The sequence below is a fragment of the Phytophthora sojae genome, assembly GCF_000149755.1.
Source record: "Phytophthora sojae unplaced genomic scaffold PHYSOscaffold_4, whole genome shotgun sequence".
Taxonomy (NCBI): domain Eukaryota; phylum Oomycota; class Peronosporomycetes; order Peronosporales; family Peronosporaceae; genus Phytophthora; species Phytophthora sojae.
This window is the reverse complement of record NW_009258118.1, coordinates 2,429,727-2,446,737: the sequence shown is the minus strand read 5'-3', so window position 1 is coordinate 2,446,737 and position 17,011 is coordinate 2,429,727. Positions and strand designations below refer to the sequence as shown.

The window sequence follows — 17,011 nt, the reverse complement described above, 5'->3', positions numbered from 1 at the left end:
CTTTTTTAGTCGATACAAAACCTTTTCACCGACCTCGAACTCGTTTTCAATCCTCTCAGCTTCAGCCTGGTTGTGGACTAGTTCAGATTCAATTACCTTACCTTTAGCTTCGTTGGGGGTCATACCAATCGTCCGATGGGTCGTGCTATTGTAGTTCTCAATAACAGCAGCTATGAGCTTCTGGGTTAGTCGCTTTGGTTCGATTTTGACAAGGCGCTGCTTCAGAGTTCTATTGAAGCGTTCTATTTTACCCATTTTGGCGTGATCTCCAGGCTCATTGTTGAAATGGTCAATTTTCTTAGTTTTGAATAATTTCTGAGCCTGTTGGTTCATGAATTCTGAACCATTATCGGTTGTGAGAATGTCAACCTTATGGAGGCGGACAAAAACCCTAATTGCTGCTAGTACGGTCGGGCCAGTTTTGTTGGTTAGTAGTTTTGCGTAGCCTAGGCGAGAGTTGATGTTGATCGCAGTCAAGATTGGTCATTTCTCCCAAAACACCAAGTCCATCTGCCACGAATTGGGGTTAGTCGATGCGATTTTGAACCCATCGTATCGCTTCTTCTGCTCCTGAAATCGCTGAATATCGCTCTGGTTTGAGTACCATTTCTTGACGATTTTCATCGTAATCTTCGGCTCCAGTTCTTTAGCCTTCTGGTACAAGGCTTGGGCACCCACATAGCCCGTTTTGGGATCATAGTATAATTTGGACAACAGCTGATCCATCGCTCTATATGGTTATAAAACAAAAAAATCCCCTGCCAGGTAGTTGCTTATATGTCGAGCGGTTCGGTGGTGATACCATCCGCAAGTACACGACGCTTGTCATAATAGTAGTTTAGAGCTGTTTTAGTCTGGGTGTACGTAATGATTGACTTACTCTCCTTACTGAGTCTAAACCCCTTGTTGGTGCCCTGTAGCGTGATGCGATCGCGAACAACTGATTCAAAGCCATCTGGGTTGAGGACGTCGCCATTGCGGCCACCACTCTGCTGGACTCCCTTCGCTGAAACCTTGACCTTGTAAGATTCGTCTGGTAGGTAGCAAATGTAGTTCTTAGAGGACAATGATACCATAGCATCACCAGACCACTCATCCTTGAACAAACCTGGCGTTCGGCGATCAAACTGAGCCATCTCTTCGCTATAATCACGTGGGAACCACTCGTACTTATGCTGCTGAAAATGCTCACGAAGCTCGGGCTTGATACACTCAACGAATGGCTTCTCACCGCTGAACGCAATATAAGCCGAGTCTGTGTCCATTTCTTGGTACTGGAATTCCGAACGGTCGAAGTAGAAGTCAATGCAATCATAGTAGAATTGCAACATACGGAGCTTAGCGAGCTGATAGATTGCAATCGATAGATGAATTGGGTTCTTGTTGTTGAGCTTTCGCTTCTTCATAGTGAATTCACATGAATCATTCAGCTCTTCCATTCCATGGAAGGTGAAGTGCTCAATCTTGGCCTTGATTGCCTTATCGTCCGACTCATACCTGACCTCCTTGTGCTTGCTCATGTCCATGCCAGATCGACCAAACGCACTATTACCAACCAGTTCCATCATCTCAGCAATCATAGCCTTATTATTGCTACCCTCACTAAGCGTTTTCCGCTTAGTCAACAAGTCTAGAACCAAATGAATATTAGGATTGGTTGTCGATTCATTCATGAATCTATCGATAACGAGCGCATCAAATGATTTAGGGTTCGTAATGATTTTTTTCAACTCTTGGACTAAATCATCCATATCAGAGTCAGATACCTTCTCAATAATGATCTTACAGATGGATTTAACACTTTCATCACCCTCTCGTCGCGCGCTCGATACGGCTTCCATGAATGGTGCAAATGGCCTTGTGAGAGCTAGCCTTGATTAAGCTGTAAGTCTTTGTGATCTCCATACCATGAGAAATGTACCATTTGAGTAGCGGTGCATAAATGAGGATCTTCTCACCAAAGTAGCTCCCGATGAGTTTGCGAGCCGGCTTTGCTCGGCTTTGCTTGCGCTCCTCCTTGTACTCGAACATGTGCTGACCGATGACACTCCGATCGCTGCAGTCGATAAGGGTGTTCTTGAAAATTGGGGTCATTTCACTGAAGTAGGGTTTGAGGTGCTCTGCTGTACGGATATCACACTCGAGGAAGCCAAAGATCTTGTCATATACAATATCATCGACGATCCCTGTGTATGCTTCGATGGTAGTCAACCGTCCACATGGCATCTCATTACCAAGAGCCCACAAATACAGAGCATTAGCATCGTAGCCGATGATCTTTTTGCAGATTCTACCCCCTCGAATCTTGGTCTCGTTGCGTTTCGCGTATCTGTTGAAGATGATAGAAGGACCACCAGCAATGTTCGCCTTCATCTTGGTGTAGATGTCCTTCTCCTCTCTATCGATACTGTACACCAACCTGTCTGAGTTGAATTCAAGTAGCTTCTTGTGGCGGAAGCCCTTTAGCGACATGTTCTTGCGAGCAACGTTGCAGCCCACACAGCTGATCAAGATATTACCATCGATGTGTCCGAGCTTGTTATTGATTCGGTCAGCCGAGGCAGTATCAGCTGTGAGTTGCTTGTAGCATAGCCCACACAGGTACTTTTGTCGCTCTAGCAAGTCGTTGAGGTGTTCTAGCGTCATATTGAATTCACGATCGGCATCAGCATCCTGGGTGTTATATCCGCTTAAGCGACTAGCGGGAAAGTCAAACGCTTCAGTAGGCTCCTTACTTGGTTGCTGGAGGTTGTTGAAGCACGTCTGATACATGACTTTCTCAGAGAGACCACACCACCAGTGAACATATCAAGTTCGAAACGTTTGAATAGTTCTCGCTGGGCATTGATGGCCTTGATGAAGGGTACAACATCGAGGTTGATGTACCAAATGAGTAGATCCTTGATTGACTTCATGCCATAGTGTTCCCAGACGAACTGTACCCGCACATAGTCCTCATCGCTGATGCTAGTGCTACGAAGAGCACTGTCGAACGCCGACTTAGGAGGGACTTCTGGCTGACTGAGTACGTCAAATGAAGTAATGTACTCGTACGGGAAGATGCCTTTCCCTAGGCCACAGACGCATCGAATCTTGTCATCACACTTGCACTCACCGAGATATGTCGGCAAGTACTTTGCATAGCTGGTGCCTGCCGGAACATAGTTGCTAATGTCAAGCATTTTCATGTCTGACGTGGCGATGCACATGTAGATAGGGTTCTTGATGACTGATGTGATGTTGTCAGTACCGATGACTGCAAACAGGTCCGCCTTGATAAGGTTGATGTCGTAGCGTCCAGAGTTGAATCGGAATACTGGTACCTGACCAATGCACTGCTTCAGCTTGCCATAATCCGAGCGCTTCTTACCGAATGTGAGCTTGCTGTGGAAATCGAAGAAACAAGCAAACTCCCCGTTCTGAATCCAAGCATTGACATCATCCATCTTGTACGTCTTACCCAAGTCTAGACCAGGAACCTCAGCGTCAGTCAAACCATGGACGTTGATGATTTTGCGGAGCAAAGACTCGTACTTCGAAACGTTGTACTGCTGAATCTTAGCCGCAACTTCCTTGATGTACTGGAACATATCCTTGAGCAACTCCTTCGGGTCATCGCTGACAAAGCATCGCACCTCCTCAGTCAAGCTGTCGGCCACGGAAACAGACACAGGAATGTGTTCGTTTGTGAAGATAGTATTCTCTCCGTTTTTGACACCCGTAGGCTTGCGGATAGCCTCAAAATCATAGACAATGAAGTGATCGATGTAGTGGTCAGCATCCTTGATGGAGTACTTAGTCAGCATGGAACGAATGCTGTTCGGAGCGGGTTGGTAGATGGTTGGCTGAGCTGGGAAGGATTCGATGTTCACGAGTTCGCATTGGTTCTTAGTGTGGTTGCGTAGCTTATCAGGGCTAACAAACACCATCTCACACGTAGAGCATTGGTACTTCTGCTGGAGCATATCAACGTTCGTGATGTAGAGAGCGTGATTCTCGTGCGACAGGATGTTGATCGAATCGTAGTCCTTGTCCGAGCAGCGAATGCATTCAACCTTGCCCGTCTCAACATCCATATTGAAGACGTTGATGTTCAGCTTGAAGCACTCCTCAAGCTCATCGAATTGGAGAATGTCGATAGGCTTGAAATTGCGGAACAGACCCAGAGTGTAGGTGATCTCCTTGTACGAACAGTACTGCTTGAAGGCTTGTTTCACCAGAGCCTGGATTCTGCGAGGATCCTTCTTGGCTCCCTCCTGCTTGTGATAAGCAATGCAGTGGAAGACACACTTGTTGTTCGTCTTGGGGAAGTTGATGACGTGCTTGTTATCACGAATCACCTTAGGAATGACCGCCTCGCTATCACCCAGAGCATGGTCGCGTTGGTAGATATAGATTTTGAAGCCAGTAATCCACTTCACCATGTACCCGGAGCTGGGGTAGTTGAGCTTGTCAGCCAACTCCATGGAGCGAATCTCCGAGATGATTTCTATGCGAAGTGGAGGCATTCCTGAACAAGTGAAGACACTGCTGAACGTGGAAATGGACCCAGCAGATGAGATTGCCGATGTCTTCGTACCAGCTCCGCAGAAGAAGCAGATCCACGTGCTGGTGGTGGTTCCGGGTCATGTTCGCGTTGACATTGGTGGAACTGCTTCCAGAGCGCTGAAATATAAGCGTACGTATTCTGGCCCCTAATTGTTTGAATATGTTGTTGCTAATTTCTTGTGTAGAGCAGGATTCAGACGGTGGATCATCAACGCTCAATGCTTCGTACCTGTCATATTGGCGGTCATTACATTCATTGTTTTGGCCTATGGAGAGAATCCAACCGACGAAAAAGGATGTTTAACAGTTCCTGGCCGCTCGCTTATCGTGTGTCAGATGATTGGTGTTGATATTGCGATGGGAGCGATTCTGTCATATTCGCAACATTGGAAATCGAAGCTTGACAACATGATCGAGGAAGCGAAGGACGAGACACCGTTACAAGCCCAGCGACAAGAAATGACCGACCTGACTTTTGCTGCTGAAGCCCAGCATCAAGAATTGACCGAGCACACTTCGCTGCTTCCTGCTACTGAAGCTCAGCGACAACCTCAACAACAACAACCCTCACAGAGCACAAAGAGAAACAGAGGAGGAGAAAGAGGAAATGAATAATTTAATGGAAGCATGGTGTCTTCAACTTCTCAATTACCAAGTATTTGTTGATCGATCCTGACAAATATAAAGTTACTAATATACAACGATGACGTACTCTCCTGAGCAATACCAAGCTAGCAAGGAACGTATCAAAGCAGCGCAGAAGCGCTACTACCAGCGCACACGCGAAGCCCGTTTATCTTATCAAAAAGACTACGATGACAAGAATAGAGACCAGATTCGAGCTCGCAAGCGTAAGTCCACAACCGAGCTTATTGATGGTGAAGTCGAACTTAATAATGAAACCGAACTTAATTAATTAATTAATTTTTTCTCAAAAAGTTAATCCCAATATAGTCAAAGACAATGGCTTAAGACCTCCAAAAAGGTATAAGCCAAATATTTGAATTAATTAATTTCAGAATATTTTGTAAATGACTAAGATATAAAGTCGATCCTGATACAAGGTCAAATAATTATAAAGTCATATCTACGGAGAATAATATAGTCAAACATATATAGGCAACATGTTTGCATACGAACTCGAAGGATTAAAGAGATTAAATATTCAGCCCATTCGATGGGGTAGTAGCTACCGTATTAAGGTACGTGGCAAGACGGGGCGCATGGTATACATTAGCAACATTTCCCACCCCACCAACCAAAAATTGGTAGCGAAGCAGTACCAGATCAGTCTAGGCAAGCTCCAAAAGAATGTGGCTGCTGATTTCAAGGAAGACAGTAAGTACCGCTTCTACCAAGGCAAGAACATGGAGTCGCACCTCTACGAGGGAATTCAGCCTGCTGAGTTCTACGACAAGCTCGAGAACGTGCTCGCAACCCAGAAGTCTGCCTTCAAAGTCAACATCGCTCTTGGATACAAGCTTGTCAGCAGAACTGATGACATCGAGACTCGCTACTTCCACCCGAAAATTAGCAACACGTCTGTATTTAGCACTCCTGTAGCTATCAACAGCAAGGCTGATATTCGTAAGAAGGTGACATCAGGGTCCTTCGATGAGAGCCACGCGCCGTCCGCCGTCTTCGCCAGGAAGAGCTGCAGCTTGTCTGCGTCGACGTCCTTGAAGTCGTTCGGCTTCTCCGCCTTGATTGCCTTCTTCAAGTGGCCCACCAACTTGTTCTCGTCAATGTCCACAGGGATTGCGCTGCCCGCGGCACCAACGACAGCACAGCTAAGCTTCCTCGAGCCGGGAAATTCTGGAATGAGGAAGAAGGAGGTAGAATTTCTGGCGTACTTAAGCGAACATGAAGGTGTGACATAGATTTTCAGCCAATGATGAGACGCCACGTCGCGCTGGTCCGAACTGCTTGTAAAATCTGCTAGCGTAATGTTCTAGTGGTTTTATCAATATAGTTTGAACGAGCGGTCCCGAAACGCCCTAAGATCCAAAAGACGTGGCTCTCGCTATAAAGTGGGCGTCGTCAAATCAACGTCTATTAGATCTGACCGGTTCAGGTTCTAAAGCTACCCTCATATCGAAAAGACGTGGCTCTCGCTCTCAAGTGGTCGAGAGGGGTCGTCGTTGAAATCGCTGCTGTCCCGAAAGAAGGTTTCAGGAATGTTCTCGGTGGTAAATTACGGTAAGGAACAAAACTGCCGGCGTAATGTTCCATGACCCACTACTGTTGGGGCATGTTTCGGCGTCGAAGATGTTCGCGATGTCTAAGGTGTGTGGTGGTCTTTCCGCTTTGGACCATGAAGATGACCGTATGATCGCTGTTTGTGGTGGTTGACGACAAGTCCATTTGCGCGCAAATCGGGCAGTGAAGTGAAGACGCGTCACCCTCTTGAAGTTGTTCATACTGATCTAATGGGTCCCATGAAGCCAAAATCCAAGGGCGGTGTTCTGTATGTCCTCACGTTCATTGACGACTACAGCAGATTCGTCTACGTGTAACTGCTCACGTCAAAGGTCCAGGTGTTGGATCGGTTTCGCGAGTTCAACGCCCTCGCTGAGACTCAGACGAGTTACAAGGTCAAGTGTCTCCGTAGTGACAATGGAGGCGCGTACACCAACAAGAGGTTCAACCAGTTCTGCGCGTCGAGCGTCTGGGACTGTGAGGATCAACGACTTGTGAAGACTCGCACGGTGACGCTGGACGAGCGCCCGCCGTCTCGCTACCGCGATGTTGTTCTCATTGATAGTGGCCGTGATTCAAGGAACGTGACTGCGGATGATGACGACGACTGGGGTGCTTCGTACGTGCCCACACCTCCTACTGAATCCACAGCGGACATGGAAATTGATGAAACGGGTGAACAGGTGACGGGCATGGAGGTGGAACCACGGTTGTTTCGCTTGCGGGGGGCTCCTCGGTAATGCAGCCGGATGGCAGCATGCTTCCAAGCGAAACTATGAGAAGAAGCCCTAGAAGTGAGGTTGACTTGCGCGCTGATCGTCCCAGTGGTCTACTGCCCACTATCGCTGAGCCTAATCAAGTCCCTCGACTTCCTACACCCTCCTCCTCTCGAGCGATTGCTGCATTAGAATCGGCCAGGGCCTTGCCGTTCAGCGAAAACCGAATCGTCTTCAGTGGTGGATCAAGACCTGGCCGTGCCGCGAGAAGTGATTAGGCTCGACTTCTGACCAATGGAGATGATGATCGTGTTGGTGCTGATAGCGAAGGCGATGTTCCGTTGCTTGCCAACGAGCCACACATGAGCTCGGAGCATGACAGCGAGGTCGGAGAGCCAGACTCCAAGCGCCCTCGGCTCGACGAGTATGAGATCGCCTTGGCCGCGACGGATGTGCCTGGGAGTTACGCTGAAGCCATGTCTTCGCCGGAGGCTAAGCAGTGGAAAGAGGCCGTTCGAAAGGAGATCAGGGCTCACATTCGCAATCACACTTGGGATATGGTCAGGCGTCCTCACGGCGTGACGGTAATCGGCTGTAGGTGGGTGTTTTCCTACAAGTTTGACGAGCATGGAAACATTGTGCGCTACAAAGCTCGACTCGTCGCTCTCGGTTGTCTCCAGACTCGTGGCGTCGACTACTACTACACCTACTCGCCGGTCGCAAGCACCAACACCATCCGCGTGTTTCTCTCTGTCTGCTGCAGCAAGCGTCTGAAGATCCGACAGTTCGACATTGAGACGGCTTTTCAAAATGGAACGCTCGACGTGGATGTGTACATGGCGGTGCCTCAAGGTGTTCGTGCTGATGGAGGTCTGGTGTGTAAGCTGCCACGAAGCCTCTATGGACTGAAGCAGGCCGCAGCTGTGTGGTTCAAGACTATCCGAGCAGCGTTCGTGGAGATGGGCTTCGTTCAGTGCCGTGCCGATCCCTGCCTCTTTGTTCGTCTTGGCAAGAATGGCCAGTCTCCTGTGTACATTGTCCTGTACGTGGATGACCTTCTGGTGGGCTGCGCTACGGACGCTGAGGCCGACAAGATTTGTGCTGCACTAAGTTCACGTTTCACGGTGAAGTCGCTGGGAGATGCCCGATATGTGCTTGGAATGGAGATCGAGTACGCACGTGATAAGGGGGAGTTGGTGGTGAGGCAGACGCAGTTCATCAAGCGGATGCTCGCGCGCTTTGGTCAAGTTGAAGCCAACTCAGTCCGAAACCCCATGGTGCTAGGCCAGGATTTCGCCCCCGATGACTCCCATGACACGTTCGAGGATGCCCGCACTTACCGCGAATTAATTGGGTCTCTACTGTACGTCGCGAATGCAACGAGACCTGATATTAGCGCTGTTCTCTCATCGCTGTCGCAGTACCTCGACTGCCCGCGCGAGATGCATTGGCGTGCTGCTCTTCGGGTTCTACACTACTTGAAAGGCACAGCTACTCGTGGCATTCGGTTTTTGCTGCGAGTCGGGCGACCGAACAGGTATCCGTGCCTATGCTGATGCCAACTGGGGTGGTGACAAGCAGACTCGTCGCTCTACATCGGGTGTTTTGCTGCTGCTTGGTGGTGGACCAGTTGTCTACAAAAGCAAGCGCCACACCACAGTCGCCTTGTCGTCGGCAGAGGCAGAGTACATGGCGCTCTCGCCTGCTGCCCAAGAGGTGCTCTGGCTGAGGTACTTGCTGGTCGAGATGGGGTTCAAGTCTGAAGGTCCGACCACGCTACAACTGGACAACAAGTCGGCGATTGCAATGGCCGCAAACAAGCGATCTACGAGCGCACTTTGTGCGCGATCATGTCGAAGCCGGACGGATCAAGCTAAAACATGTACCCACGGAGGAGCAGCTGGCCGACTTCCTTACCAAGGCGGTGCCAACACCGCGTCTGATGCAGCTGTGCAATGCAAGCGGGGTCGTCGACGTGCAAGTTGAGGGGGAGTGTTAAGGATTTGCTGGTCCTGTCTACGAGTACGGAGAAAGGCAACTTACAGTGCGTTCCAGAGTGTTGGTCATGGAAGCGTCGAGGACATTCTAGAAGATGTTGGTAAGTTCGCTCTGTGTAGGACACGTGGACAAGGAAACTCGTAATTCGATCAAGCACTTTCCATTCTGCGCTGCAATTGACAAGTCCAAGTTAAACTAAATACCTCCTAATACAATACCCATCCGAATAGTAAACACTGGAACAAGGTATAATATCGTCTATACTACTACTGTAATACCGGTGTACTATTCGGAAGAATCCGCTACCGGTAGTGTAAAACCCAATTTGGGTTTTTCGGCTTGGGCCGCGACCATAAAAGAGGCTTTCCGCGACCAATCAAAGCGTTTGGTCGCAGCGAGAGACGCGACCAAACATGCTGCTTGGTCGCCGACACCAAAACTGAAGCATTGCAAGCTGATCACCCAAGCTTCCCGCGCTTGATCTCGCTAGTCTTCTCGGGTGACGCGGGAGCTGTCACGCAACCAGAGCCGCTCTCCTCGCCCTCGGCATCGAGCCCACCGTGCTGTCCCCGCCGTCTTGGCAACTTGGCGTCGTAAAGCTCTCATTCCCCAATTGACACCGTCGGCGACAAGCTCGTTGCAGCTTCAACATCCCGACCATCCAGCCACTTCAACTCGGAGTCATGGGAGCCGAGCTCAAGATCGCGTACGAGGGCGGTGAGGCCGAGCGCGCCGCGCGCCACTTCGTGGACAATTCGGCCTCGGCCGTGGCCTACAAGCGCGTCGAGGACGCATGCGCCGCCGTCAACGACGAGGAGGTGGACTTCGCCGTGCTGCCCATCGAGTCGTCCTCGCTCGGCAGCATCCACGCCCACTACGACCTGCTGCTCAAGTACGGTCTGCACGTCGTGGGCGAGTACGACCTTCAGCAGCAGCAGCCAGAGGCCGCCCCGGTGCCGCAGGACGCATCGTCGACGCCGTCGTCATCGTACACGCGGTTCCTGCTGCTGTCCAAGAAGGAGGACCTGGCGCTGGACGACAAGAAGACGGCAGGCGTCGACTTCAAGACGTCGCTGGTCTTCGGCTTCAAGGACAGCTCGGCCAGGGGCATGCTCACCCGCGCACTCGCCGTCTTCTCGCAGCGCGACCTGGACCTGACCAAGATCGAGAGCCGCCCATGGGATGGCCAGGCCCCGCAGCAGCACGGAGAGACGGCCGTCGACACCCGCAGGTACAAGTACCTCTTCTACGTAGACGTGCAGGGCCACCTCACGGATGCCAACATGGCGGCGGCCATGCGGCGGCTCAGCGAGATCTGCGCTTTCGTGCGCGTGCTGGGCTCGTATGCGACGGCGCAGAGCGCGGAGGCCCTGACGGCGGTCGAGCTAGCGCGCAAGACCGGCCGCCGCGAGACCGGCACCAACATCACCATGGCCGACAAGTACCCGCTGAACCCCATGTTCCAAAAGGTGACGGTCGCCAAGACCGTGCTGATCCACGGCCAGACCAAGCAAATGGAGGCCGAGGGCAAGCAGGTCTGGTCGCTCTGCGTGGGTGAGCCCGACTACAACCCGCACGAGCGCGTGTTGGCTGCAGGTGCCAAGGCCATGAGCGACGGCAACATCAAGTACGCGCACATGAAGGGGCTGTTGGAGCTGCGCGGCCTCATCTCGACGTACCTGGAGAAGGCAAAGGGGCTCAAGTACGACCCAGCCACGGAGGTGCTCGTGTCGAACGGTGCGCAGCAGTCAGTGTACCAGGCGCTCTACACGGTGTGCCGTCCCGGCCAGAAGGTCATCATCCCCACGCCCTACTGGCTCAACTACCCAGAGATCGTCAAGCTCGTGTACGCGGAGCCCATTCCGCTGCGCACGACACTCGAGGAGAACTACCTGATCAACCCGCAGGAGCTGGAGAGGACGCTGACGGCGCACCCGGACGCCAAGGCCATCATCCTGTGCAACCCGAGCAACCCGGCCGGCACGCTGCACAGCCCCGAGCACCTCGAGCGGATCGCCGCCGTGCTGCGCAAGCCGCAGTTCCGCCACGTCGTGGTCGTCTCGGACGAGATCTACGAGCAGCTGCTGTACCAGGACGAGGGCGAGTCCGAGCGCAAGCACGTGAGCTTCGCGACGCTGCCGGGCATGTACGAGCGCACGCTGCTGGTGAACGGCTTCTCCAAGGCGCACGCCATGACCGGTCTGCGGGTGGGCTACCTCGCCGCACCAAAGTACTACATCGACCCGTGCACGCTGTTGCAGGCGCAGCTCACGTCGTGCCCGAACACGGTGGGCCAGGTGGCTGCCGTGGAGGCGCTGAAGTACGAGCTCGAGTGCATGGAGAAGGGGGAGCGCCGCATCACCGAGGTCATGAAGAACCTCGACACCAAGCGCCGGTACATCGTCAAGCGCCTAAGCGCCATGCCCAACGTGCGCTTCGCGTACCCGACGTCGGCCTTCTACGTGTTCCTGGACCTGTCGAGCTACTTCAAGGGCAAGAAGGCGTTCATGGCTGACAAGAGCGTGGCGCTCGCAAGCGTCGACGACTTCTGCGCGCACCTGCTGCAACACTCGCACGTGGCCGTGGTGCCGGGCTCCGAGTTCGGCGACGAGTTCGGCATGCGCATCTCGTACGCGAGCTCGATGGAGGCGATCGCGCACGCGATGGACGGCATGGAGAACTTGCTCAAGTCCTTGATCTTTGAGTAGGTCTAGTAGCTGTTAGTGTACAATGTAAGGTTTCGACGTAATGTATCAGACTGCAAGTATCACTCGCGACAGCACGCTGGTCAGTGTCTTCGTTCCTGTATTTGCAGTGTCGCGGGTTTTCAAGTTCACCGGGTTTGAAGGAACTATGCAGTAGTATTCGAGTCAAACCAGCCTCCATCTACACGAATCGGTAAGGGTAGATTGCAAGCTGGAATACATGACGTCGTAACGGCGGGAACGGTGGTGAAGCTGCGCATGGCTTCAAGTCGACATTTGTAGCTATTTGCTCGATCGAATCTTGGGGTAGCAGCAATACATCATCTTATTCATAGACTTAGATTCTAGTACTCGACGGGATTGATTTGGCCTTATTTAGCCACACAACTCTCCGAGTATGATGACAGAACTTCTTGGAGTTTGAAGGGCTCACGACTGATTGGAGTCATCGAAAGCCCGATGCGGCAATGCACTCGTAGAATCCTTGGTGGGCTAGTACCGGTAGCCAGCATTGCGCTATTACTACTGGCAGGTATCGTCACAATGTCCATCCAAGCTGCAAACGAAGTCCCGGGGTTCTCTTTGGGGTATCGGGCCCCAGCGGACCCAGATACAGACAAGACCGTCGTCGAGATCGTCCAAGCTCGCAGCTACGCCATCGAGACGCACAAAGTCACCACCTCGGATCGATACGTGCTCACCATGTACCGACTTCCGAAGACTTACGCCGAGAGCCAATCCGGCTCTGCTGCTGCTCCCAACAAGCCCGCAGTCCACCTGCAACACGGTCTGCTGGACAGCAGCTTCACGTTCATCTCCAACTTCCGCAACAAAAGTCTCGCTTACGTGTTGGCCGACGCCGGCTTCGACGTCTGGCTCGGTAACAACCGCGGCACAACCTGGTCTCGCTCGCACCTGGACTACACCACCGACGACGACGAGTTCTGGGATTTCACTTGGAGGACATGGGTCTCTACGACCTGCCGGCGTTTGTGAACCACATACTGGCCACCACTGGTCGCTCGACGGTGAGCTACGTGGGGCATTCGGAGGGCACCACACAAGCGTTCGTGGGCTTCTCCGAGAACCAGGAAATCGCACAGAAGGTTGACTACTTAGCTGCACTGGCACCAGTGGCTTGGACGGGTCACACTACCGCCGAGTACTTTGTGGCGTTAGCGAAAGAAAATATGGATGAGATGTTCCTCAACCTCGGCTTCACCAGCTTCCTACCGCACTGTAGTGGGGCGACGGTCTTCACGACCTGACCACGCATCGGGCTGGCGACCGAGGACGGTCCCAGTCGAGGCTGGTGTAAGATAAGACTCGGAGGTTGGTAGGCCCTAGGAGGATAGCTACATACCGGTAGTGCAGTGGAGGTATCTGACGAAGTCCCTGCCGATCTCAATCTGGAAATTGCAGACTAGAATACAAGCAAGAGTTTACAGGAAGCACCAGCTTCCCTAGCGAGTGTGTTCATTCGAATCCCACTACAAAGTTAACTTTAGTGTCGAAGGAAACGACATGGACAACGGAACGACGTCGACGGATGCGACTCCTGCTGCCGCTGCGACTCAGCAGGCGGCTAGCACGGGTCGAACCCTGCGGCCAAGGAAGACTGCGGCTGCATCAACGAAGCAAGCAGGCCAAGCCAGGCCAACAAGAGGCAAGGGTAAGAAACCTGCGCGCACTGCTGGCGCGAGTAGAGCTCGGCAGCAGGAGACCGAGTCGGTCCCGGTGAGGTTTGGTAGGTGGCTCGATGCCGCTGACGACCAGCCAGGAGACCGACTACCCTTCGGTCGCGCACCCGATCTTTATGGTCACTGCAGCGCCGAAGGTCGAATACATCTCGCACGAAGCGCTCACCCGCTGGGTCGACCTTCGGCTCGAGTACGAAGAGATCATGAGGGTGCGCTGTGTGTCGTCTGGGGAAGACCTGAAGTCTGTCATGCGTTCGATACGCAACTCGTTCGACGACAGCTTCCTCGAGACACTGTGTGAGACGAAATGGGATAAGTCAAAGGACGAGCTCACCGATGAGTTCATCTGGGAGTAGATCATGGCGACCGTACGGAGCTTTAAGAACAACGCTTTGCCGAACATCGACGAGTTGTTTCAGGCTCAGCTAGTGATGTCAACAACCAAGTCTCATATTGATGTGAGAGTCATGGACTATTTCCACCTGTGCAACACGATAGTGAAAACGAATGGGCTGACGGCTTTGTTCTCAGAGGAGGACGGGATCAAGAAGAAGTGCAAGGTCCTGTCCAACTGTCTACCTCGAGAATTGGAAATCCGAGTGAAGAACGGGATTGATTTTCGCTTGCCTGCCGCACAGTCCAGTGTTTCGCTGCTGTTCAAGCTCGTGAGTGAGAAGGCGTTGGAAATTGATCGCGAGGACAAAGCTCACACGAAGAACAAGAGACGACCTCACACGCAGGAGTCAAAGCAGGAATTGGCCTCAAGGACCCCGAAGCGTGGCAGAATCGTGCGTGAGAAGCAAAACCCTCGCGAACCTCAGGCACCGGCAGCTCAGAGGACTATATTTCGGACCGACTCGGAACAAGCCCAGCCAGGACCTAAGGGTGGGTGTTGGACCTGTGGTGGCCAGCACCGTCAAGCCGACTGCCCCGACAAGCCAGCCGACGATGCCCCTGGAACACGGAGGCAGAAACCAAGGAGGAATCGTAAAACTAAGACGAATTAGAGAGTGCCTACCCGATCGAGTGGGCCAAGCCCGATTACTGCGTGTTGGTGGTGTCGTGGATGTGGAATACTGTCCGGACTCAGGAGCGGAGACATCGTGTATCAGCTCTACGACTCTGAAGAAAATTGGTGAGCGAGGTGTGAATTTTGAAGTGATGACATTGAAGACCCCGATCGAGTGCAAGCTGCCGGGTGGAGGGAAGACGTGGGCGCGCGAAAGACGAAACTAAGGCTCTCGCTCATGACCGCCGCTGGCCCTGTCATTATTCTGAAACCGGTGCCGTGTTTGATTCTCGATAATAAGGAAAATGAATTTTTACTTGGAGATGTTGTGCTGAAGGCTTTAGGAATCGATGTCGAGCGCCAATTGGAGCTGCTAGCCACACCAAGAGGCGACGACGGAGATGACGATGAAGAAGTTCCTGAAGTAGCAGCAGGAGACAATGACGCGGAGGCGATTCGACAGGCAGTAGAGGCAATGATCCAGCGTGCTCTGGATGAAGGCTTCCCTGCCGACAAAGTCGAGCGACTGCGCACGATTGTATACGCCTATGATGTCTGGAGGCTAGTTCTCGGCGATGATCCACCTGGAAATGTGGAACCGATGAGAATTAGGATGAAGACGGGCTGTAGGCCGTACAAGGCGAAGGCTCGCTTGTATGCGCCCGAATACCAGGCATTTCTTGAGTCGTTCAACGAGATGTTGGTGAAGCTCGGGTGGGTTTACGAGAACCCGACCAGCCGTTGGGCGTGTGCCGCGCTACCTGTGCGGAAGCGTGGCGCTGGTGATTTTCGGCAGACTGTGGACTACAAACCTTTCAACGCACAGACTGAGCCTATGGCTGGACTAATGCCCAACTTGCACGTTGATTTGGAGAATATGAGAGGCAGCAACCACTTTGGGTTCTTCGACTTCATTAAAGGCTACTGGCAGCTCCCACTTGCCAAAGAGTGCCAGGAGCTGTTGTCCTACATGACCCACCGGAAGATCTACACCCCAACACGAGTACCTCAAGGCAGTGCCGACGCTGCGTTGTATTTCCAGTCGGCCATTGAGCGGTGCTTTGCAGCACTGCTGTACAAGCATTTGTTCGTCTGGATAGACGACTTACTGTTGTACGCCGCCGATATTGACACATACCTGGACAAGTTGCAGGAAATGCTTGAGTTGACGGCCAAGTTCGGCTTCAAGTTGAGTGTTTCGAAGTCCTGCGTATATAAACGTGAGGTGAAGTGGTGTGGGAAAGTGATCAACGGTGAAGGTGTGAAGCATGACTCAAAGCGCATCCAGGCCTTACGGTCGATGCCCTACCCGACGAATGCCGGAGAACTCCAGCAGTTCTTGTGCTCTACGAACTGGATGAGAGACAGCATCGTAGACTTTGCGCGATTAGCACGTCCTCGGTAGGACACACTGGACAAAGCGATGGCTCAGGCGTCAAGGCGAACGAAGCGTGCGGCTGCGGGTATACCGATCGCACTTACCGAGCAGGAAGGCGCAGCGTACGACGCGGTGAAGCAGGCTCTGGCTGATGCAGCCACCCTCGCGTTCCCAAAGCCGGATGCAGAGATGGTTTTGCTGACGGACGCCTCAGACGTTGGATGGTCAGTGGTCGTGACGCAAGTGCCCAGTTGGAAAAGTGATGCAGACATCCAGGACCAGCAACATGAGCTGCTTATCTGTCTTGGTGGTACTTTTACTGGAGCACAAAAAATTGGAGCGCTATCGAAAAAGAGGCCCTCCCTATCATCATGGCGCGCGACAAGCTGAGCTACTTGTTGTTGCAGCCGGGTGGCTCTCGCATGTACTGTTACCACCGCAACCTGATTCATGCGTTCGCGCCGGGTCGTGAGGTGAAGAAGCATGTTCGTGGCAAGCTGTTGAGATGGTCCATGAAATTGATGGATTTTCGGTATACTATTGAGCATATCGATGGAGCACACAACGTGTGGGCTGATATGGTGTCTCGATGGGCAGGCACACGACCCGCACCAAGTGTGGCAGTGAAGCGCGTCACACTGCGCCGCCAGCGTGATGAGGACCAGTCCGGTGACTCAACTAGTCGACCGAACGACCGACCGCGAATTCGGCCGTTCAGCGACGGCAACTTTGAATGGCCAACAGTTGAAGAGCTGCAA

The 17,011-nt window shown here is 52.4% G+C and overlaps 6 protein-coding genes across 6 annotated transcripts; 3 read left to right on the top strand and 3 right to left on the bottom strand.

The window, feature by feature from the left end:
• Nucleotides 1-483: 483 nt before the first annotated feature.
• PHYSODRAFT_331270 (hypothetical protein) lies at nt 484-4,466 on the bottom strand (the record flags this gene model as incomplete). Its single annotated transcript, XM_009528032.1, has 5 exons — nt 484-665; nt 881-1,568; nt 1,767-1,834; nt 1,908-2,774; nt 2,822-4,466. The coding sequence occupies 5 exons, from the start codon at nt 4,464-4,466 to the stop codon at nt 484-486; spliced, it is 3,450 nt and encodes a 1,149-aa protein (XP_009526327.1).
• A 785-nt stretch (nt 4,467-5,251) lies between these two features.
• On the top strand, nt 5,252-5,464 carry PHYSODRAFT_499030 (hypothetical protein; the record flags this gene model as incomplete). Its single annotated transcript, XM_009528031.1, has 1 exon — nt 5,252-5,464. The coding sequence occupies one exon, from the start codon at nt 5,252-5,254 to the stop codon at nt 5,462-5,464; it is 213 nt and encodes a 70-aa protein (XP_009526326.1).
• Nucleotides 5,465-6,133: 669 nt separating this feature from the next.
• Nucleotides 6,134-6,343, bottom strand: PHYSODRAFT_431598 (hypothetical protein; the record flags this gene model as incomplete). The annotated part of the gene is made up of 1 exon (XM_009528030.1): nt 6,134-6,343. A coding segment is annotated over one exon (210 nt), but the record flags the coding sequence as incomplete, so codon positions are not given.
• A 3,801-nt stretch (nt 6,344-10,144) lies between these two features.
• PHYSODRAFT_559953 (hypothetical protein) lies at nt 10,145-12,230 on the top strand (the record flags this gene model as incomplete). Its single annotated transcript, XM_009528029.1, has 1 exon — nt 10,145-12,230. One exon carries the CDS (start codon nt 10,145-10,147, stop codon nt 12,167-12,169), a length of 2,025 nt encoding a protein of 674 aa, XP_009526324.1. The 3' UTR covers nt 12,170-12,230.
• Nucleotides 12,231-12,709: 479 nt separating this feature from the next.
• PHYSODRAFT_253042 (hypothetical protein) lies at nt 12,710-13,434 on the top strand (the record flags this gene model as incomplete). Its single annotated transcript, XM_009528028.1, has 2 exons — nt 12,710-13,046; nt 13,109-13,434. The coding sequence occupies 2 exons, from the start codon at nt 12,710-12,712 to the stop codon at nt 13,432-13,434; spliced, it is 663 nt and encodes a 220-aa protein (XP_009526323.1).
• A 2,449-nt stretch (nt 13,435-15,883) lies between these two features.
• Nucleotides 15,884-16,525, bottom strand: PHYSODRAFT_499826 (hypothetical protein; the record flags this gene model as incomplete). The annotated part of the gene is made up of 2 exons (XM_009528027.1): nt 15,884-16,180; nt 16,322-16,525. The coding sequence occupies 2 exons, from the start codon at nt 16,523-16,525 to the stop codon at nt 15,884-15,886; spliced, it is 501 nt and encodes a 166-aa protein (XP_009526322.1).
• Between the last annotated feature and the right edge of the window lie 486 nt (nt 16,526-17,011).